This window comes from Danio rerio, chromosome 15, assembly GCF_049306965.1.
Source record: "Danio rerio strain Tuebingen ecotype United States chromosome 15, GRCz12tu, whole genome shotgun sequence".
NCBI lineage: Eukaryota > Metazoa > Chordata > Actinopteri > Cypriniformes > Danionidae > Danio > Danio rerio.
The window spans coordinates 31,618,734-31,642,404 of record NC_133190.1 but is presented as its reverse complement, the minus strand read 5'-3'; the positions used below and the strand labels follow the sequence as shown (position 1 = coordinate 31,642,404).

General features: G+C 34.3%; 2 protein-coding genes across 8 annotated transcripts; both read right to left on the bottom strand.

The window, feature by feature from the left end:
• Positions 1-859: 859 nt before the first annotated feature.
• Positions 860-16,155, bottom strand: zgc:101731. 6 transcript variants are annotated; one of them, XM_073922977.1, is made up of 9 exons: positions 16,014-16,145; positions 12,090-12,166; positions 11,357-11,398; positions 8,653-8,701; positions 8,248-8,365; positions 4,929-5,040; positions 2,994-3,131; positions 1,533-1,677; positions 1,018-1,451 (listed from the first exon to the last, which is right to left on the bottom strand). In XM_073922977.1, the coding sequence occupies exons 6-9, from the start codon at positions 4,991-4,993 to the stop codon at positions 1,386-1,388; spliced, it is 414 nt and encodes a 137-aa protein (XP_073779078.1). In that variant the 5' UTR covers positions 4,994-5,040; positions 8,248-8,365; positions 8,653-8,701; positions 11,357-11,398; positions 12,090-12,166; positions 16,014-16,145; the 3' UTR covers positions 1,018-1,385. The 6 variants fall into 6 exon arrangements, with proteins under 6 accessions (NP_001020729.1, XP_073779078.1, XP_073779079.1 ...); XM_073922978.1 differs by having other exon boundaries at positions 12,090-12,162; NM_001025558.2 differs by lacking the exon at positions 4,929-5,040 and having other exon boundaries at positions 860-1,451; positions 12,090-12,162; positions 16,014-16,155.
• A 198-nt stretch (positions 16,156-16,353) lies between these two features.
• On the bottom strand, positions 16,354-23,037 carry capns1b (calpain, small subunit 1 b). 2 transcript variants are annotated; one of them, XM_005157735.2, is made up of 11 exons: positions 22,976-23,037; positions 22,472-22,544; positions 22,339-22,369; positions 22,061-22,153; positions 20,352-20,409; positions 19,636-19,700; positions 19,463-19,531; positions 19,306-19,384; positions 17,039-17,155; positions 16,903-16,961; positions 16,354-16,815 (listed from the first exon to the last, which is right to left on the bottom strand). In XM_005157735.2, the coding sequence occupies exons 2-11, from the start codon at positions 22,513-22,515 to the stop codon at positions 16,789-16,791; spliced, it is 642 nt and encodes a 213-aa protein (XP_005157792.1). In that variant the 5' UTR covers positions 22,516-22,544; positions 22,976-23,037; the 3' UTR covers positions 16,354-16,788.
• Positions 23,038-23,671: the final 634 nt, after the last annotated feature.

Here is a 23,671-nt window from a genome sequence, read left to right as displayed (position 1 = left end):
TGAAAAAAGCTAAGTAGAGATGTGTCTTAAAGAGATAGTTCACCACCACAAAGTGAACATTAATCAAATTTATGCGTTTCCCAAACACATTCGCAGCCTTTTATCTGTAAAACATAGTTGGCGAGTTATTAGGAAAATTAGATTAATTAACCCTCAGATTCAACAAAAAATGTGACCCGAATGAAGACCATGCTGGCTTGCCAGACCGTAAAACCATCATTTGTGCTCCACAGAAGAGAAAATGAGTAGGATAATGATAAAAGCAAAATACAACTGCTATATAATGGCAGCTAGCTGATTTTTTTTTCCCAAAATGCAAAATAATATTCATGATAATCATGCTTTTGTAATTAACCTTGGGTTTAATACAAATAAAGCCCAAAAGGAATATGATTATTGTAGATAAATCATGCTAACCACAAAATCACAAAAGTTTAAACCATATTTGTAGTAAAACTGTGGTTATACTTAATAATAGCCTACATATTAATCTGTAATAAATCAACGTCCCAAAAATACACTTACTATAAAAAAAAAAACATGATGAAAAGGTTGTTTGTGTGTGTGCAGAGAACTTTCTGAAATGTTATTTCTGGTTCCCAGAACATTTTTATCAGTTAGCCATGCTTATTTTAGATAAATAGCAAGTTCCTGTTTTTTCAGGCTATCTTAATGTTGTTTTGAGAAAAAAAAAATCATTTAATATAATGTTAGTTAGTTGTTGTGGCTCTCCAGAAGAAACTGATTTAATTATTTTTCCCTGAATGATTTCTTAAGGATTATGTGACCCTGAAGTAATGATGTTAAACTTACAGCTTAAAATCACAAAAATAAATGACATTTATAAGATATATTAAAATAGTTTACAATATATTTTTATTGAATTGATCAAATAAATGCAGACTTGGTAAACAGAAGAGACATCTTTTAAAAAATGATAACAAATCTTAATGTTTTCAAACCTTTGACTGGTATACTTTAGAATAAAAATCCATTAGAAAAAGCACTCTTATCAACTCTTTTAAAACAAATTTATTAAAAATAAATAGACAAAAGAGATCACATTTACCTAAAAACTTTAGAAACTTTTTTTTTCTGAATAGTGAGCTATTACTACCCATCACAAGTGTTCTGTGGGTTTCAAAAACCAGGATAGCAGACTAAATGAAGTGCTTTCATGTACAATACATGCTTAAATTACAAACACAAAACAGATTAGTCAACATTCAATCCATTTTTCCTTAATGAAAGTACAGCTATGTTGTCAGGGCCTAATAATATTTCTTACTGTCATATCAGTAGGCAATCATTTAAATGTACAATTTGTATCATCATGTGCACATTTTGCTAAAGAAGACGTGTTTAACACAACAAAATCCTATGTTTTATCTTGATATTAGCTTTGTGGCTCTCTGGTTGGCCTCGTTGATGCGTGATTCATTGACCACGGCCTGCAAGAGAAGAATAGAGAACAAAGAATGATTAATAAAAGTAGGTTCAGCTGCTCTTTGATTTGCCTTCCAGACACTGACCTTGCTCTGTATGCGTTCAATCTGGACGTTCTGGGTGTCGATTTCATTTCCCATGTCGAGTGCCATGCTTCTGAGGTTGCCAAGGATACTGCCAACCTGGGCCAAATTCTCCTCCATTTCATCCTCCCTTGCATCATTTGTCACTCTGTCAAACAGTAAAACCAACAAAGACACACTTTCAAATCACTGTTGTCTTGAGATGTTTTTGGAATACTTTTTTTCAGAAAATTTTAATGAACAGAACACTAAAAACACTTTTAGATATATATTATAATTAGCATCGTCCACTAATAAAACAATCATAATCACCAATTGTAATCAGAAACTAATGATGCAATGCTTAATTAATTTTGATGACAAAATACAGTAATGCTATGCTATACTATCACGATTTACATTATGATATATTAATACAAGCATTTTCTATGCGATTATATTTTAATTAAAATTTCTGGTCAGAATTACTACTCCAATCTTCAGTGTCACTTCACTGTAATCATCCCAATATAACTATTTAGTGCTTAATAATTGTTTAACATTGTTAATGCATTTGTGGAAATTAAGGCTTAGAATAGATTCAGATGCCCCTCGATTTGCCAGGTCTCATTTTTATTCGATCCAATTGTTGATTTGGTTCTTGATTCTTAAAGGGACAGTTCACCCAAAAATGAGTCAGTCACACTCTCAGAAATAAAATAACAAAATCTGTCACTGGGGCGGTACCTTTTCAAAAAGTTTTTTTTTTTTGTTCTAACAGGTTCTTAAAGGTGCATATTAATACCTAAAACGTACAAATCTGTACCTTATAGTACCTTAAAGGTAAAAAAAGGAAACCTTATAGGTACAAATGTGTACACAATGTCCACCTGTAGAGTACAAAAGTGTTGAAACTGTTGAACCCAAAATAAGATATTTTTTAAAATGCTGGTAGCTATCACCCATTGACTTCCATAGTATTTTTTTTCTACAATGGAGGTCAATGCAATTGTATGCAGCCTTTATGATGCAAGCTAAGATTGCATCACTCAGCGATGCAATGTCAGACACAATGCACTCAAATGGTGTGAATGACGTCACTGTGAGGGGTAGGTTTAGGGGTGGGCTTAGGAGAGTCTATTAAAAAGCATTGGATGCGGCTCAGATTGCACTGCACCAAGTCTACATCCAGACCCCTCTAGGTCAAAGGGTAGCAGCAGCAAAGAACTTTTTTTTTTAATCTTCTTTTGTATTCAGCAAAAAAAAGAAATGCCACAAAAAGGTTTAAACCCATAAAAATAATGAATAAATGAGAATAAATTATGAATAATTACATTTTTGGTTGAACTATCCCTTTAATTTGACTTAATCGATAAAACAACAGTGAACATCTATTTACCAATGGTGAATTAATGGTCTCCACCAAAAATATTAAGCAGCATAAACTATATTCAACATTGCTGAAGAGCGCAAAGGTCCAGGCACCTTCTTATATATCCACCGCTCATGGTCATCTTCTCTCGCTCATCCACCACGCGAGAAGATGGCTGGCTCGACACCACTCCATCTTGATTATTACCCCACACCTTCTTATATGCTCCACTTGCTTCAAAGTCCTTTAATCTAAGAGAAACCATTTATGAAAGACATAAATTGTAGCAGATTAGTCATACCTCTAATCAAACAACCACAACTTTGAGAAATGATCTGTGATATTTAGGCAAAAGTTGCCTAAATGTTCGAGCAGAGTTCAGTGCTGACCCTGAGCATACAGTTAGCTGATTTCAAATTCACCACACAAAACATTATATAAAGTAAAAATAAAAAAAAATCACAGTAAATAACATTTAGTTGGCCTGACTTCTTTAGTCAAGGCTCATGAGCTTTAAAGAAGTGCGCCAGTCTTAAAAAGTAAAGCCAAAATAGTTTATCTCCCCCTGGTGGTTGGCTGCAGCATTGGTATTAACACCGTCTGCCCCATGGAAACGAAATGGACATGAACTCATCAACTAAATGTTTCCAAAACTTGGTTTCTGTCATTTTAGGTAGCTTATTCGTTTGAGTTTTTGTTTTTCCACTAAGATTGCTCTGAGCTAATTATTTGATTCTATAAAAATGAGGTGCATTGAAGTGTGCATGTGTTTGGGAATTTAATATCACCGCTTCTGCTGATTGTTATAAGGTACATGCAGAGCTTGCGTTTCTTCCCATATTAATAAACTTCCGGTGAACAGTTAATGTGACTTTTTTTCCATTTTATACGGTTCTTTTACAGCATCGATGTTCCAGTGTAATTTAAATACAATCAGTTAAATAGACTTTGACATTCGTTTAGTTGCTTAAGCGTAAAATGAGACAAAAAGCCGTTTACTTGCACGCGCCTGTCAGGATCGACAGGCTAGCGCAGAAGCTCCATTGAATATGCTGGGTTTAAATAAATGTTCATATTTTAAAAACATGGCAGGAAAAATTTAAATTTAATGCAGTGCTTCTTGCACATTCTGAGACCCACTTTTAATCCGATATCCCTGCCAGTGGATATTGTTGATTTTAAGAGAAAATAAAGCTTCTAGACAGTTAATAGACAGTTCACCGGAATCGCTTAACCCAGGTTATTGACTAATTAAAAGTGCTTCTGCATACTTCAACATATAACCTATTGTGCAGACTCTGGCCTTAAAAGATGACAGCAGCCATACATGGATCATTTTGGCTTCACTTTTATACAATGGAAGGAAGTGGAGATGTCTTTTGTATCAACAATTGAGATTAAATGTGGTAAAGTGATTTAAAAACAGAATAGTAACTTTACAAAAAGTGTTAACAGAATTTGGTCTTATTGTTTACATTTACATTCCTGTTGTTCTGATTATTATTCATATTTTGGTTGCAAAATACACCAAATATATGATTTGATTCAATGTTAAGAATCACAAACGACAATTGATAAAAAGACATATTTAAAAACCTGTAATATGCTTTTTGTATTTAAATGAAGTGATTTTGCTTGTAAATTCCTCCTCTTAGCCCTTTATTTATTTCTCTTAAAATTTTCAAATTAAGAGCACATGTAACCCCACTGGTCCTACACCACACAACCCGCTCTGAGCAGAGATCAAACCGGTGACTTTCCGCATGGGAGTGGGTTGCTCTACCAAGGAGGCTAAAGACCATAACCTCTAGTATCCGTCTCTAGAGGACCTTTATCGTCAGAGGAGTGAGGTTTACCTGCACAGCACTTCAGTAGCTGGCCTCTGCTACACACATATATTTCCTAGAAACAAAAGCCTTGCCAACCAGTTTTTACTGTGATTTCTTAAGTTTACACTAGCAACCACTGCATGCCACAAGATGGCTAAGATGCATGCAAAGTTTTCATGCAAGCACACTAGAAGCCGAGCCCCTGCAAACATCACATACTTATCACAGGAGCACAGACCACAGCATTTGCCCAGATCTGTAAGGTTTTTCTCAGCTTCCCTCATGTCCTGGTTGATCTGGTCCAGTCCTTCCTCAATCCGCTCCAGTTGCTCTGGATGACGGATGGTAGGATCATAAAGTATGGAGGTTTCGTGGGTTAAAGTATAGGGACAAGATAAAAAAAAAAAAAAAAAACATTGTCTATGCAAGAAGCACCACACGCCCACAAATGCCAATGGGCCAGACTTACTAACAGCATAACCTTAAGACAGGATGAACTTAAGACATGCAGTTCATAAACCATAAATTTAGAAACTCTTGAGATCTCCTCCATCTTGGAACTGTCAACTGGATCTCACGCACAGGAAACATTTAAGAGAAAAGTGTTTCAGATACAGATATTTTAAAAGATTGTTCAATTGTTCCGGTGCAACTTCTACAATCAGCAAGGAGAGTGTGGAAAAAAAGCAAGGAGAAAAACCAGGAATACTTATGATGTTAATGATATACACTCACCGGTCACTATGTTAGGTACACCTGTCCAGCTGCTCGTTAACACAAATGTCTGATCAGCCAATCACATGGCAGCAACTCAATGGATTTAGGTATGTAGACATGGTCCAGACAATCTACTGCAGTTCAAACTAAGCATCAGAATGGGGGAAGAAAAGGGATTCAAGTGACTTTGTACATGGCATGGTTGTTGGTGCCAGATGGGCTGGTCTGAGTATTTCAGAAACTGCTGATTTACTGGGATTTTCACGCACAACCATCTAGGGTTTACAAAAAACGCCCTAAAAAGAGAAAATATCCAGTGAGTAGCAGTTCTGTGGGCACAAATGCTTTGTTGATGCTAGGTACAGAGGAAAATGACCAGACTGGTTCAAGCTGAAAGGCAACAGTAACTCAAATAACCACTTGTTACAACCAGCGAGGTATGCAAAAGATCATCTTTGAACACACAACACGTCCAACCTTGAGGCGGATGGGCTACAGCAGCAGAAAGCCACACCAGATGTCATTTCTGTCACCTAAGAACAGGAAACTGACATCGGAAAAACGTTGCCATGGTCTGATGAGTCTAGATTTCTGCTGCGACATTCGGATTGTAGGGCCAGAATTTGGCGTCAACAACATAAAAGCAAGGATGGTGGTGGTGTAATGGTGTGGGGGATATTTTCTTGGCACACTTTGGGCCCATTAGTACAAATTGAGCATCTTGCAAATGCCACAGACCTACCTGACTGTTGTTGCTGACCATATCCATTCCTTTATAACCACAGTGTATCCATCTTCTGATGACTACTTTCAGCAGGATAACGCGCCATGTCATAAAGCGCGAATCATCTCAAACCAGTTTCTTGAACGTAAAAATGAGTTCACTGTATCAACTCAAATGTCCTCCACAGTCAACAGAGCTCAATCCAACAGAGCACCTTCGGGATGTGGTGGAGCAAGAGATTCCCATCATGGATATGCAGCCAACAAATCTACAGCAACTGTGTGATGCTATCATGTCAATATGGACCAAAATGTCTGAGGAATATTTCCAGTACCTTGTTGAATTTATGCCATGAAGGATTAAGGCAAAAGAGGGCCCGACCCGGTACTAGTAAGGCATACCTATTAAGTGGCCGGTGAAAGTATATATTCATACATGCACATAACTAGAGTTCAGCTTGCTTTTGATTGTTCATGAATTGGCATTGACTGTTCCAATATGGCAGATAACTTGTGTAAGGCAGTCAGCAGAAAAAAAACCCTAATAATGATCTGAATATGTGTTATATATGTAGTTGAAGTCAGATGTATTTTTTATTTTGTAAATATTTCCCAAATGATATTTAACAGAGCAAGGACATTTTCACAGTATGTCTGATAATATATGTTCTTCTGGAAAACGTCTTATTTGTTTTATTTTGGCTAGAATAAAAGCAGTTTTAATTTTTTAACCACCATTTTAAGGACAAAATTATTAGCCCCTTTAAGCTATATATTTTTTCGATAGTCTACAGAACAAACCATTCTTATACTATAACTTGCCCAAATACTCTAACCTGCCTAGTTAACCTAATTAACCCAGTTAACCCTTTAAATTTCACTTTAAGCTGATTGCTAGTGTCTTGAAAAATATAGAGTCAAATATTATTTACTGTCATCATGGCAAAGATAAAATAAATCAGCTATTAGAAATGAGTTATTAAAACTATTATGTTTAGAAATGTGTTGAAAAAATATTCTCTATGTTAAACAGAAATTATGGAAAAAAAATAAACAGGGGGGCTAATAATTCTGACTTCAACTGCATATACAGTACATAAATAATATTATTAATATCTGTAATATTTGTAGCTGGCAATACTGCAGTTTCCCTTTCAGGCACAGCATTACATATAAGGCTTATATATAATAAAGTATATATGAGTCTGAATATGAATTTAAGTTACAAATATCTGTGTTAATGTTTAAGCCCCCAAAATAAATTGAACACAAAAAGCATGTTTGATAAAAACAGTTTTTTCTACCAGACAACATTCACTGTAAAACCCGATAAGCTAACTCAAACCATTTAACTTTTGAAACAAAATGTTGAGTACTGCAAACTTACATATTTAGTGATTCATATGCACATATATTATTTGCGTTGATATCGTCAAACATTTACAGTATTCGTAACTTTAACATATTCATTTTCGTTATCAAACCAGTATCAAGTTCAGTTAACAGAATGAATTAAGTCCAAACAAATACAGTATAGCTATAAAGGGTTTGGTAAGTTATGGTTAGCGCAAAAAATAGAATTAATTCAGTCATTATTAATTGAATAATTTAATTTGAGTTTTTTAAATTATCAGTTAAACTAACTGATTTCCTTTAGTAATATCACTATAATGTTTTACAGTGTTGTTATCTACACATATTAATTATGAAGCTACATTAATTTGAATTTCTGCAAAACTTTTCACCCCCACCTGCACTTTACGGAATTATAGTCTCACATTAATTTGGCCTATTTAGTAAATCTGGCCCTGAACATCAATAACAGCTCTAGCTGAAAATGCCAAGCCAAATGGACAACATAAATGTAAAAATTATGGATTCAATTATGTATAAAAACCAACCAAAAATTATTGGTTCCAATTTAAAAAAAAAAAAACATGAGGCATTGCATCAACCTCTGCTCACAAAACAGCTAAAAACAAACAAATATAAAGCAACATCAAAGCAGGACAGCTTATCCAACGGGACAAATGCATGGGCAGAGAGGGGACATCATTGACTGCCCAGCCGTGGCTCAGGTGTCTGGGAGGAGACCTACTTTGTACATGGCCAGATGCACAGACCGCAACACATGGCCATGTCAGTCAGATTTTTCTCAGCCTCCTTCATGTCCTTGTTGATCTGATCCAAGCCCTCTTCTATGCGGTCCAGTTGTTCTGCCCATGCGGGGGAGATGGGGGAAGGCAGCAGGGAAATCGAAAGGGGGAAATATATGCAAGCATGCACACATAAAGACATACAAGGTTCCATATGTACAGAATCATATATAGCTATTTATATATGTCGTACTGAAAATAAGAATGAAGAGCAAAGTCTGTACTTCCACATCTTGTAAATATACAGCAGCATTAACATATTTCCTATAGATGCAATAATTAATGAGGCGTTTGTATGTAATTAGTTCATTGTTTAGCTCTATTTAACTACAGAGGGAACTCATTACCTCCCTGCTCGTCCAGCATAACAAGTGTCCTGATGCCCGCATCTTTACTCTGTTGAAGAATAATGAAAATGATTAAGCATTGAGGGAAACAATTCATCTCCATTTTCTTGGATTGATCAAAGATTAATTGTGGATATAAGTTTGTGATGGTGCTATTGTTGTATGGTGTTTAGTTTGTGCACTTATTTAAAAGAAGATCTGCTTTACGCAAATGGTCCCCTATTTTTTGTTTTATGAAAGAATGACAGATTCTTTATGATTATTCTAGCAGCGAGGAGCAAAACGTTGAGACAGCTAGTGAATTTACCATTTTAAAATCAAATAAAAATTATATGAATAGCTTAATATTTTTAATTTAACATTCATTCCAAGAAAGAAATTGTTTTATGGGTTTTTACAAACTTTTTCTGTTTTAGGCATTCATCTACACCACGGGTTCCCAAACATTTCAACCCATGACCCCCAAATTAACAATACCAGTGATTCAAGACCCCCAATATCCTTTGAGGTGGTTATAAACATACATAACAAGACTGATGACAGCAGCCAGAGGAAAGAATAACATCAAATTTACTCTCAGCCCCATAGACGCTGCATTAGAAACACCTCTCATAATCAGTTATTTGTTTCTTATAATTTAAAGCAAAGATGATATAATACATTCATAAATGAATATAAATGTTTATATATTTGTTTTATATAAATATTAAATACTTATATAAAAATTAAATATAAAATTTTTAATCATGATGACTGTTAAATGCATCATAGAAGTCTTGTGAAAAGGGTGCATAGGCCCAGGTCTATTCTTCATTTATTTTTATATTTTATGTATGTAAGTGGGCTGCACGGTGGCACAGTGGGTAGCACGTTTGCATCACAATAAGAAGGTCACTGGTTCGAGCCTTGGCTGGGTCAGTTGGCGTTTCTAGCGTGGGTTTCCTCTGGTTGCTCTGGTTTCCCCCACAAGTCCAAAGACGTGGTACAGGTGAACTGGGTGGGCTAGATTGTCCTTAGTCTATGTGTGTGGATTAGAGTGTATGAGTGTTTCCCAGTGATGGGTTGCAGTTGGAATGCTATCCGCTGCGTGAAACGTATGCTGGATAAGTTGGCAGTTCATTCCGCTGTGGTAACCCCAGATCAGTAAAGGGACGAAAAAAAAATAGGGAATGAGTGTATGCGAGTGTGCAGTAAATGTTGTCAAAGTTTCATCTGATGCCATAAAATCAACCTGATGCATCTGAAGCTATTGATGTTTCTTTAATATAATGTAATCACCTTAGGGGTCGCAATACAATGGAAAAAAAATCTATAGGCTGTTTTTTAATTAGTCTATTAACTACATTTTTTATATTCTGTAGGTTATGGATAAAATATGGTAATTCTAATAGTTTAATAAAATGAATTAGATTTTTTGGAAATCACTAAGTGACACCCCCTCATTATACAGTGAACCACTTTGTAAAACACTGGTCTGCCCAACAAGTGGTTAAACTTTTGAAAGGTTTAGCTTAAAATAAATATAAATTCCCAAAACAAAAACTGAGAAAAGTGAGAAAATACAGAGAATAATTTTTTAAGTAAACTGACCTGGCATGCACAATACAGCTTTTTTTCAGATAACATTTGATTGCAGACAACATAACATTTTAACACACTGTGATTTCACTAGAAAGTTTTAAAAAATGCAATAGGAATTTTTTTTTTTAAATGTTCACAAACTAAATCTGTCCTATGCAGGCATGAGACGATAACTGTTTTCAAGGTATACCATGGTTTAGAAAAGTCAAACCGCCAAAAATTTCTGCTATTGACCTTATTCTACAATGTGGAAGTGCACTCATTTTTGTGAGTGTTTTAGAACTTCCGATTCAGGATGTGACAAGGAATAATACATGGCTGAAAACGGTCAAATCACTTGACCTACAAACAAGTGTGTTCATAACTAATCAGACAAAGCAGAATAATATAATATGTAAATATCAGTTTGCAACACCAAGCAGCAAAACGATTTGTTTTTAACGTCTAGAAATCAATGGAAGTGAATGAGACCGGAAGTCTTGAGCCAAAAAGATTCAAATGGCTGTGCCTGCTCATACATGGAGAATAATGTGAATACCGTTCCTATGGTATATGTAATATTTCTTTATTTATGTTTTTTTTTTTAGGACAACAGTATCTCCAGTAGAAAAGATATTCAAGAATGCTGTTTTAATTGTAAAGAAATAAGTGTTTTTGAAACTACTGAAGACAGCAGAAGTCAATGATTCATTTGAATTATTTAGCCTGTCATGTTTACTGCTCTAAAATATTATAAAGTTTTCTCAAAAAAATATATATTGTGCTCAAAGGCGAGAAAAGTTTCTGTTTTTTACCCAGACATTTAAAAAGAATATATATATATATATATATATATATATATATATATATATATATATATATATATATATATATATATATATATATATATATATATATATCAGTAATCACAATACTGTGAAACCGTGATATTTTTATCCAAGGTTATCATACATTTAAAATCTTATACCGGCACATGCCTAGTCCCATGTTGACAGGGTACTTTCCACTGAGATACAACTTAATTTTACAAAATTACCATCAAGTGCTGATGATCACAGAATGAATTCATTGCAGTTATGAGACATATTATGCATTCATCCAGTTATGAATAATAATCACTCACCTCCTCCAATAGAAGCTTCATGTTTCTGGTGACCTCAAGAGACTGTCGGGTACAAATTAAAAATACAATGTCAAACATACACTATTTAAAACTGAATTTTATTAGTCAAATCGCACAAACTACAGTTTGATTTTAATGAAAATGCTATTTTGTACTCACTTTTGTACTCAATACTTCCACTGCAATATGTTGAAATGTTTGCCCTATATTGTTTTGTATATCACAGCCTATAAGACTAGTTTTAATTAGAGGAAGGCAATAATACAGATAGAACCATGAAGCCATTTCATTCAATTTAATGTGCACAAATTGATTTATCTAATGATTAGATATAATAACAAGCACAGTGTGTCTTGGCCCACGTCATGTGATTAAAGACAGGAAGAGTGTTCATTACCAATTACACAACACCCAATGGAAAATCTGGCAAGGAATAACAGCTTCATTACCATTTACTCATTACGTCAGTAAAATGGGAATCATAATAATACTGCAGGCACATCTATAACAGAGTTTAGCGTCATCATGAAGGTTGCTATGCACCATGGCAACTAATGAGACCTGTAGTAACCCTAATGGAAAATGCTTGATGTCATCAGTCTAGGCCTGTTGATGAGTTGTGCATCCTCATCAAATCAGGCCTGCAAAAACACACGCTATCAGCTGAAGTTCCACACAAATCAATGCAAGTCAGTGTTGAAGTTTGCCACGTTATTGATTGTTAGCGCATTACCTCATCAGTCATCTGATTGGCCTTCTTCTGTAACTCCTCCACTTCGGATCTCATGGTGGAGTCGGTAGCCATCCTAACTGAGCAAATACAGCAGGGGGGAGGACAGGTCGAGGGATGCGGTTATTCTTAGAGCAAAGGCTTTATAAGCTCAGCATGCCTTAGATTGACAGCAATAATTGGTCTGGTACGACGGAGAAGAAACGGCACGACAGAAAATCAGACCCCCTCCTTTGCGCAGCACCAATACCATCATTTATTAATTGCTAGGTGCGTCTCAGAATCAGCCTGCGTCTCGAGCATTAGGGTGGAAAATTATACATCTCGACTAACGTAACCAATCCTGGGGCTTCTGGTGTTTGGAGGTTGTGTTTAAGTTGTCACAGTGGCATTGCACCTTTATTTCATTGCTGAAGAAAGACGGCGGTAGGCTGTTTAAACGAAGCTGTGAGGCTTATTTGCTGGAGTAGTTCTTTGAGACATCTTTATTATAAATAATAAAAAAGTATCATTTTAATTATCAGCATTACTTAAAAGATAACATACAGTTGAAGTCAGAATTGTTAGCCCCCCTGAATTATTTGCCACCGTGTTTAATTTTTTCCCCAATTACTGTTTAATGGAGAGCAGATTTTTTTTCAACACATTTCTGAACATAATAGTTTTAATAACTAATTTCTAATAACTGATTTATTCTATCTTTGTCATGATGACAGTAAATAATATTTTACTAGATATTTTTCAAGACACTTCTATACAGATTAAAGTGACATTTAAAGGCTTAACTAGGTTAGTAAGGTTTTTAATTAGGCAAGCTATTGTTTAATGATGGTTTGTTCTGTAGACTATTGAGAAAAAAAATAGCTTAAAGGGGCTAATAATTTTATCCCTAAAATGGTTCTTAAAAAATTAAAAACTGATTTTATTCTAGCCTAAATAAAACAATTAAAGCTTTCACCAGAAGAAAAAATATTATCAGACATACTATGAAAATTTCATTGCTCTTTTTATCATCGTTTAATAAATATTAAAAAAAGAAAAAAATTCAAAGGGGGGGCTAATAATTCTGACTTCAACTGTATATGTAAAATTGAAAGGGATTAGTGTGTAACTTTTATACTGCCAACTGCTATACAGTTTTTATGGTATATGTAAGATTTCTTTATTTACGTTTTTAACAGTATCTCCAGCAGAAAATATATACAAGAATGCTGTTTTAAATTGTAAAGAAATCTGTTTCTAAAACTACCGAAGACAGCAGAAGTCAATGATTCATTTAAATTATTTAGCTTCATGTTTACTGCTCCAAAATACTTTAAATGTTTGTCAAAATAAAATATATCATGTTCAAATGGTAAAACGTTTTACATTTTTACCCAGACATTTAAAAAGAATATAATTTACAGCAGTAATCACAATACCACAATGTTTTTTTCCCAAGGTTATCATACATTCAGAATCGTATACCGACCCATGTCTAAACCATGCCATAAACCATGCCATGACCCTGTATTGATACAGTATGATAGCAAAGAATGAAATACATTTTCTGACTAAAATTCACAAAGTGCACATTATATTAGCCTACAGCATGGTTTCTCAAACTAAAGTTAAGTTGATGAAAGGGTAATGATAAAATAATGGGATAAATAAAAATATATAACAATTTTGTAACATCCTAAATTATAAAAAGGTCATTTGATTTATTTATTTTACTTTAAAAGTGCTTATTATGGCCCAGTGGCATAAAAGTATATGTCCTTAAAATTATGTTGCATATTCTCACCTATATTGATATATTTCCATTTTTAATAAAAACATTGCATGCATTATAGGTATATAATTTAGCAAATTAGCCTATTACAGCAGCAAAAATATATTTTTCATTTAGCAATCCGCAGGTTTGTACAACAATAAAATTGTGAAGCGGAGCAAAAGACAAAATACAAAAAACAGTACTAGTTGATTGGCATTTTAAATTGTGTATTGTTTTAAACAAGTTTAACTAACACAGGAGTGAATCTAAAGGCAAAGCTGTTCAGGATAAAGAAGAATTGAAGTTGGTGGTACATTCCGCTGTGGCGATCCCAGATTAATAAAGGGACTAAGCCGAAAAGAAAATGAATGAGCTTTAAATTGAGTGATATTTTAAAATAACTTTTCCCACACATAGAACAATACCAGAGATACACACATTTCACCAAACTGAAATTATATTCTTTCTTAATTTATTTTTTAATTATCAAAAGCTTGTTTATAGTCTTGTGTTTGTTATTCAGTCTTGTTATTTTAATATGGAAAACTATCTATCTATTAGTACAGACTCCTTACTCCATGTACATGGAGTCTGCCTGATCAATCTGTATTATATGGTTCAAAATATTAGCATGCAGATATATGGCTTGCTAGAAATCTTTGATCACATGTGAACCAATAAATCATGCCATGGCATATGGGTAAGCGCATTATAAAAAAAAAAAAGCTTTATTATTTAGCAGGTAACAGTTGGCTCTATACCATCACGACATTACTAATTAAAGATCATACTGGTTGTGCTTCAGAACACAGTGGACAGTATTATAAACACTGTAAACAACAATGTAAACATGGTCCATAGAGATTTAGGATCTTTTAAATTCTTATTATCTGAAACATTGGAAATTTGTGGAATTAAAGCCAGGTATATGTTACTGAAAAGTATATACAAGTTAACGCACAAAAAATGCATTAGTCTAATTTCATTAGAATATAGATGCTTTAATTTTACTTAAAACTCCTAAATTCTGTTTATAATGGCCTTTATTTTTATTTTACTTAACAAAAGCTAATTTGTCTACAAACCATGATTTACATCATACAAAGGACGAACATAAATGGAAAGAAAAAAGGGGGGAGGTGTTAAAGTTAAGACATGAATAAAATCAAATGTGTCCCGTTGAAACGGGCAAGATTTACTCATCACATTCCCCAGGGCAAAGCAAGCCACTGTATATAATTTATTGAACTGGGTTTTCCCATGGGTTTTAAACCACAGGTGGACATGCACTTAATTAAGTGATTTCATCAGTTCATTTTTAAAAGACCACTGTCCAAACACAAAGGTAGCTTGCACTAAATATATATATATATATATATATATATATATATATATATATATATATATATATATATATATATATATATATATATATATTTGTTATTTATAACTAGCTTTAAAATCTTTACTAATAATGTAATGTTATGAGCTGTAATTGAATGATGATGATAACAACAATCTGTCAAGATAATATTTTTTACTGTATATTTACATACTTTTTTTTTGTGTATATAATGTTTAACTGACAACACTTTACAATATGGTCCATTAGTTAACATTAGTTTATCTCTTATGAAGATGATTTTAGAATAATAATAGTGTAGTAACCAACCATGCGTTGAGCGTATTGATTGCCATTATTTTTTACTACAAATGATTAAACTGTGATTAGTGCAGCCCCGTTTATTATATCAAAACCATAGTTAAGTTTTGCATTAACTGACATTCACTGTGGATTACCTTTATAAATCCCTGTTCTGCCAAATACGAGTCGTGTTTGTCAATGTTAACTAAGATTAATATATTTAATTGAAATAATAAAAAGGTAATTTTCAAGTTCACCAATGTCAACAAACCTTATAGTAGTAAAGTGTAGCTGTTTATATAGCTGATATTATTTGCCAATCGATTACTAAAACTTTCACAAATCACTTATGCAATCTCACCAATCATATCAGAATGATACGTGATAAAATTACATTGAACAGCCGAATCGCATCCTAATGCAACATTAAAGCTATACGAACGCCATCATCTCTAATACACTTTTTAATAAGTTCGGTTATATAAAAACTCTACAAGATCTAAAATAAAAAAATTATATAACTCACCGTATGACAGCAGGTACACGTTTAAGCGTTATTTTCCCTGAGGATGGTCAAAAACAAAGATCGTTTTGTTCACCAACTCTCGCTCCACACCTGTGTTTGCTCATCGATCTGATTCAGCATCATGTACTCGGCGAGAGCAGGCAGTTGTTCTCATCCCAGGTAACTCTTAAGACTCCGCCCCTTCTCAAAGCTGATTGGCTGAAGTGATATGCATTATCTCGCGCTGGGGATTTTGATTGGGTGTTGCAACCGTCAGTCATTTCCTACCTCAGCTCCTGATGCGGGTAGCTCGAGTTGCCTGCGCAACTGGTGTTTGCACATGTAATGAGTCAAAATCTCCTTTGTATGTCCAGAACAAATATCATTTATTTGTGCATCAGAGTAATAAGTTTGCAAAATTAACAGCTGACTCATTTCCTCAGTTATTAAACAATATGGCTCTGGAATGTCCTCAAAAGCGATCATCTCAACAACCTATTCAATCTTTGGTTGAAATTAATATGAAGCCACAATCATGGAATAAATGAAAATTGGCATGGAATAAAAAAATGAATATGTGGCACAAAGTGGAACCTTTAAAGATAGCAATGTAAACACACTCTGTCTAGCGTTGCGACAAAGCTGCCACCTAGTGTGAAGGCACTGTATGATCATGCTGTCATGCTAACAATGAAACTAAACATTATGTCAGTTATTAAGACACAAAGACATTTGGCAACGACAGACTGCAAAGAAACTGACAAAAGAATATAATCAAGATGGTGTTGTGCATCAATCAGGAGTACATAGTCAGCTGCAACCACTGTGAAGAAAAAACAAAGGAGTTATATAAGAGCTGATTTAGGAGAAGGAATGAATTGTGGTCTTCATTATAGCTAGCATAAAGTACCTCTTGAATGTCAACTTTAATGGTGCCATTGTTGTCCTTATCAAGTGTCTTGAAGGCACCTGGAAATAAAAAAGCATTACCGATGCAATTCATTTTAAGTCTAATAATATACGTAGACCTGGAAAAATGAACGTACGACACATAGCATCCAGGCGCACGAGACATCCAATGTAATTGTCAAAGTCCATGTTTCCCATTTCATCACTATAACGACGAACGATCAGCTGGAATAGCTGGTCATTGAGTGGGAAGCCTAAAGATGGGAAAATAAAAATATATTTTAAAAAACATTTTAATAAATCATTCTGTTCCACTATGATTTGTTGCATGTGAATTAAGGCTGATCGATACACAAGCATATTTATTTATTTTTGTTTTAAATAAAAATGATAGCCCCATTTTAAAAAGGGTCTCTTTTGGAAGATATGAGTTTCAGGTGTCGCAAAATGCGTCAGCTGTTTTTGCTTGAAACATCTATATAATGGCTTGCTGTGATTTTTTTACCTAATTTGCTGTAATTTTCTTTTCTTTTTTGCATGAAAAGATCTATTTTTTGTGTGCCTCTTTACATGTAAATAAGCTGTTACTGCTTCTCCAACCCCCTTTTCAGAAGAGGGTGGAGCCTTTACAGTCAATAGGTATGTTCGACTAGAAGCAGCCAGTGTTGCCAACTTAGGTGCTTTCACATCTGTGGTTAAGTTCATTTGGTTCAACCAAGGGCAACAAATGATACATCGTAGCATGTTTCTGCTAATTTAGGGTCCTGAACAGCAGTGTTTTAATGCATTGCAAACTGCGAAGGCCGTTTCCTCCACTTCAGGAGGAGGTGTGAATTTATTTAGCTATACTGTGACATGGTCATCTTCCTGAAATATTACCAATCCATCAGGTAAGGCTTTTATCTCTTTTTCTCTCTCTGTTAAAATTGTTAGTAAAGCGCTGTCAACAAATATTTTCCTCCACATCCCATAATACACAGCGCATCAGACTACTGGAGCTAAATTAGTTCATAAAGGCGCAGTACTTTTTGCGGTTAGGTTTGTTCTAGTTCGGATTATGTTTTCACCACAAACGAACCGCTCCTCTTCAAGGAAGTCTCAGTGCGCTTTTTGGGTCTGCTTCTGCTGCGCACTCGAGCGCGATTGTTACATTCACACCTGCCAAAACAAACCGCTCCAAGAGCAAAAATGAACTCTAATGCGATTCAAGCAAACTAAAAAAGGCATGTGTGAAAACACCCTTAAATACTATATTTAGCAACTTTTCAGACTCCCTTAGCGACATATTAATAAACAAATGACTAGCAACTTTTTTGGTTTTAATGGGGATTTTTATAGACTCTCATGTGTCCATACTGTATCGTTCCTACTCTTCTCAACAAGCTGCGGGTGATGCCGTTGGCCCCTCCCCTGCCTCAGAGCACTCAGTGGTGGCCCAGTCCTCCAGGGAGTACTGAAGTCTCTCCCACCTGCAGCCAGGGAGTAGATCACCCCTCTGCATACTGACTGCAAATGATTTAGCACCGCGAGTGTGAGGCATTTCCCTTGTACAGTCAAACCGATCTGCTTGTCCTTTGTTTTAAATTAAACAAATTAATTTGTCCATTTATTCTTTTCTTGTTCACAATCACAGATATTTTATTGACAGTTTCGAAACTTGTCTGCATTTATTACATCTGAAAGATTACTGAACATTCACTACACATCTATACTGACATGCTGTATGCAAACAGCAATAAATTTAGTTGACATGCATACATGAAGCGTTTGGCAACGACAGCGTTATTGACAGAGTTTGTCATTTAGCGGCTTTTCGGGCAGAGCTTAGCCCCTTTTAATTGAAAATAGTTGGCAACAATGGAAGCAGCATTGCAACACACCAATTAGAATTAGTGCTTAATGTTAACGTACCATGAGAGCAACTAGAGAGCTGTATGCTTTTGAATGGCTCTCGTGACAGATCAGTCTGCACACTGCTGCTTCAAGTCAAACACACTTTATGCACTGGATTCTCCAACAACAATTAACAAATATGTGCATGCGTTGTTAAAACCTGCCAGTTTAAACTCCTTGTATAGGATTTTTTTGAACGCACAGAGACAAAGCAGTTATATGTGTATCAGTATATTAGATCTGTGATCACAACTCTGCCATTTTTTAAATCCAGGAATTTTTTAAACCCAGGATATTGTGGAGTGTATATTCCAGAGTTAAACTCAGGTCTATAGCTGAAGTGTTTAAGGGTGTTCATAAACAGTGCTCACTGATACACTTCACTTTGGAGTGAACTTTGTGCTATGTAAATTTGCAGACAGTGTTCATGTTCAAACATCATTATGCATTAAATGAAACCTAAAGTGTAAAAACATTACAGGACCCCGTTAGGACAGACAGCGGCACTCACCTGCTGCTTTAAAAGCTCCAGGCAGCTCATCAGACCCAATCACACCAGATTGATCGGCATCATATTTCTTGTAAATGGCCTGGAATTTCAAAAATAGTTAAATAGTTTGTCTTAAAAAGTATCTCAAAGCAAATGAAGCATAGTAAAGTGTTTGTACCTGCCACCTCTTGATGTTATTCCAAAGATAATTAAATTCTTCAAAACCCAGTTTTCCAGTACTGTCACTCTGTGAGCAGATAATGAAGGCAAAAACTGATGTAAAGTATGTGCACTTATTCACAAAATGAATAATTAGCACTCTTCTATTAAGATGACTGAATAAAAGGATACATCCATGACAGCCACCATGCTTCTGCAGGACTCAATGGAGAAACCATCTGTCTTCAGATCACCATCTAGTGGTAAAATATTGGCTCATCTTAGTATAATTGACATGATCACAGTTTATACATGTTAAATATTTACATCTGGTATTAAAATGTGCATTGGTCAATCTGATCACAAGTGGAATTAAAGGTGTAAACAGAGTAAAGAATGTTTTAAGCTTGTCCACTTTTGCATTGCTATTCAAATGCTGTAGATTGTTTCCTTATTGCATGGTAGAATGAATTCAATCAGCCACAAAACACCTCCTATTCCCCAGCTCCTGACCAACTAATACATATTACAGGCTGTGTTTATGTAGCCAGACGAGATTTAAACTTTCCCAATTAAATTAGAAGTTTGTAAAAGGTGAAACATGTTCTCTTTCAAGTCCCGATTCTCCCACAAATCCAAAGTGATTGGTGTAGAATTGCTTTTCTTTGGTCTCCTTTCACATTTATGTGCAAATTATGTGAGCCTACTTCACAATATAAGTTCAAAAGATAAGAACAGTCCATACATTTACCTGCCCATAAACCCTCGCCTTATGGAAAATAGGAAAGTGGTCAAGTCACTTTTGTAACTTACAAAGTGTAAACTGGAGTGCGTTTCTCTCATCTACTTGATTTCCAATCAACCAAAACCCATTCATACCAGATGTACACAAGCTTGAAGAAACTCACGTTTTGAAATAATCTTGTTGAGGATGGTCATCAGTTCCTTAGGGCTCACCTCCATGTCCTATGATGGGAGGAAATTAATAATGATTTTTTAAAAATGTCAGAACAGCCAATGTTTGATTTTAAAACTTAAATAGATCAAGCTCAACTATTACAATTTGTTTTTCAAATTAGTGAGATAGAGAACTTTCCAAAACATAGAGATATACAGTGCTCAGCATAATTGAGTAGACCCCATTTTGAAAATGAAATTTATATCCATTTCTCAGTGGATATATGCAAAGTATTTTGGTGCATTTAAACAAAACAGATTTATTAAACGGATATATTTATTATAATAATTTTTGAGTCACCAAAAATATTTATAAATAAAAAGATGAATTAAATTCAAGCAAAATATTGCAAAAACAATTCCAACCTACAAAATTTCAACTCAATTTTATTTGATTTTCTCTTTTCTCTTGATTTTATCTCTTTTTAAATTTGTATTTAATATTTTTAGGTTAGCTTTTGGACCATTATTGTAAGTTTGTTTGTTAGATATGCTTCAGATTCGGCTTCAGTACTGACTAAACTAATGTATATACACAAATATAATATTGTATACGTTTCTATTAAAAATATGAATTTAAAATATAGATTCAGGAGGGATGTACTTGCATATGCTGAGCACTGTAAATATTTTATACAAGTAATCCACAGAATGACTTTTAAAAAGTATTTAAAAAATCAAATAGAAATAAAAGTAAAATACAACTAAAAATCAAATAGAATTAAAAAGCTTTTTAGGAGATTTGCAAGGTACTTGTTTTATACTTTATAACTACACCCTTATTGTTCACACTTATTATTATGTGCTTGTTTGAAAACAGTGTTGTCATGACAGCAGAAAAAGAGAAAGAAAGTGAAGAAGAAACACAAATATACTTATTATGACTAATAAGATAACATCTTAATGATATCTTCAATGTTGTTTTTATAATATTATGTTTTATAATTTTCCACTACTGTAAAAATAAAAGTATTTCTACATCTAAAGAATCCAATGCTTCAGTAAAGCAGGCTTCCACACCCATCTCTGAGTCATCACAGACCAAACCTATCTGCACAGTCTTCTTCACAATGGCAGGAATGTGAAAAGAAGGAAGAGCCAGTCATAGTTCTAGCCCCTGAACCAGTTTGGCACTGTATAACTACGCACGGGTTGTCGGTTTGAAGTTAAGTAACTCTGAATGAGATTTACAAGCTGTATGGAGTAAAAGCCACCATGGGCGGAGTGAAGAATGGAATGCAGGCTATCCCTTTTGGAAAACTCCATGTTGACACTGGAACATCTGATGATTGTTTTCAAATCTGTCTGATTTGTGCTAAAAGCCTTTTTATGCATTGTCATATGCATGTTTTTAAATTTTTATGAAGGTAAATATAGGTCTTTTAAGGCCAAATAAAGAAAATGTATTATTCAAAGGACATAAATATGTTCTGTAAAATGCAAGCATATAGGGAGCACACAATATGTTGTGGGGATTAACTCATAACTGTTCACATGAACGTATTAGAAACTGCACCATAATGCACTCAACAACATCCCAGCCCTTCAATAAAATGGAAATTAAAAACAACATTGGAAGGAACAGATAAAGCATGTACACACACACACACACACACACACACACACAGAAAGAAAGAGACAGCAGGTCAGATCTACTCACATCCCCTGCAAGCTGCTGAAACACTTTGCGAAACTGTCTCTCCTCATCAGTTTCATTATGGCTTGCATATGCAAGTGGTCTTTTGGGAGGAGGCTGGAAAATTAGACAAGTTAAGTTCTATGAGAAGTCCATTAAACTTTTTTTTTAAATGTGCCAAGGCAGGAACTCAATGGAGCACTTTATCTGGATTTCCAGGAAGTGCTTACTTAACAACATGGTACAACCCTTAACTCAACCACAAACACTATGAAACCATTAAAAATATATACGTAACTTACAGGGTCAGAAGGAACGAACTGGTCGATGTTGCTGTGATGGGATTTAAAAAAAAAAGACACAAATATATGTCAATGATTACATGCTGAAAATGTAGCTGTTTTGTTTAAATAGCAAATAGAGGTTATACTGTACCTGACAACATCTACGAGCCCTTTAATTATTTTGGTCATAAACATCTTGAACACTGAAGGCAGGAAAATACAATCTAAACATAAGATCAAACAAAAATATATAACACAAAATTAGCCAAAATACTAGTTATTATCCCAAAAAATATTTATAGTAAATAAAAGTAAACATATTCATGACTGTTTAAAAGGGTAATTCAATAAAACAACTCGTTTCATGCATTTTAGCACTTAAAATGATGTGACCTATGTGAGAATTTAAATGAAAACGTGAATTATAGCATATTAACAGATTTGATCCTGTTTTAGGTTTAACTGTAATGTTAGTGTAGCAGCAGGAGGCCCTTTTTTAATCCTGACGCACATCAGAAATTAGTAATTCAATCCATTAAACTAGCAATAGATGATAACTTACCAGAACAAAGACGACGAATAGGTTAAAGGAAAGTGTATAGAGAGAAAACGACCCGCAGGAAAGGTTCTGAAAATAAACGTAGAAGCAGTTTACCGATGGCGAGTTGTTCTTGACTTGCTAAGCAACTCCACACCCAATCCACTTTGTGAAACTCTGGGTCCTAAATCTAACCGGGTTTTACGACTAACACTGCAGAGAGGTTGCATCCTTTGCGCCATGGAAAGACATTACAGCGCTCTAGCGTACTAACGTTGTATCGCATATTTGGCTCAAATAAAACGTTACATGTATTCTAGAAACTAAAATGAAAAAAATATATTGTTAAAAAATTGCTATTTGAACATAACTTTTGAATTTAATTAAATAAATAAATGTATGAATAAATAAGAAAATTACATTAATCAAACAAAAAGATGATTAACACTTAAGCACAATCAATACATAAAAGAGTGGTGATGGTTAGAAATAAAAATAAATAAATAAAAATAAATAAATAATAATAAACGCATAAATCACAATAAACAATTAAAATGTTGCTTGAAACAGCCTTAACTAATAGCCTTAACAACGGAAAAATCAAACCAAAACATATCACAAATAAATTTGATTGGATCTACTGCTACTACTACTTCTACTACTACTACTACTACTACTACTACTACTAATAATAATAATAATAATAATAATAATAATAATAATAAATCACAACATTAAATTCTATTAAAAAGATAGAAATTACAAAATTCTATATCTTTTTATGTAAATGTTGTTACATTGTAATCTTTTATT

Coding starts and splice junctions, on each gene's coding strand:
- zgc:101731 (NM_001025558.2), bottom strand. CDS start 12,161: ATGGCTACCGACTCCACCATGAGATCCGAAGTGGAGGAGTTACAGAAG. Junction 8,702..11,356: donor TGAAGCTTCTATTGGAGGAG/GTGAGTGATTAT, acceptor ATTCTTCAACAG/AGTAAAGATGCGGGCATCAG. Junction 8,366..8,652: donor TATGCTGGACGAGCAGGGAG/GTAATGAGTTCC, acceptor CCGCATGGGCAG/AACAACTGGACCGCATAGAA.
- capns1b (XM_005157735.2), bottom strand. CDS start 22,515: ATGTTTATGACCAAAATAATTAAAGGGCTCGTAGATGTTGTCAG. Junction 20,410..22,060: donor TTCAGCAGCTTGCAGGGGAT/GTGAGTAGATCT, acceptor CTCCCATCATAG/GACATGGAGGTGAGCCCTAA. Junction 16,816..16,902: donor TTAAAGTTGACATTCAAGAG/GTACTTTATGCT, acceptor TTTTCTTCACAG/TGGTTGCAGCTGACTATGTA.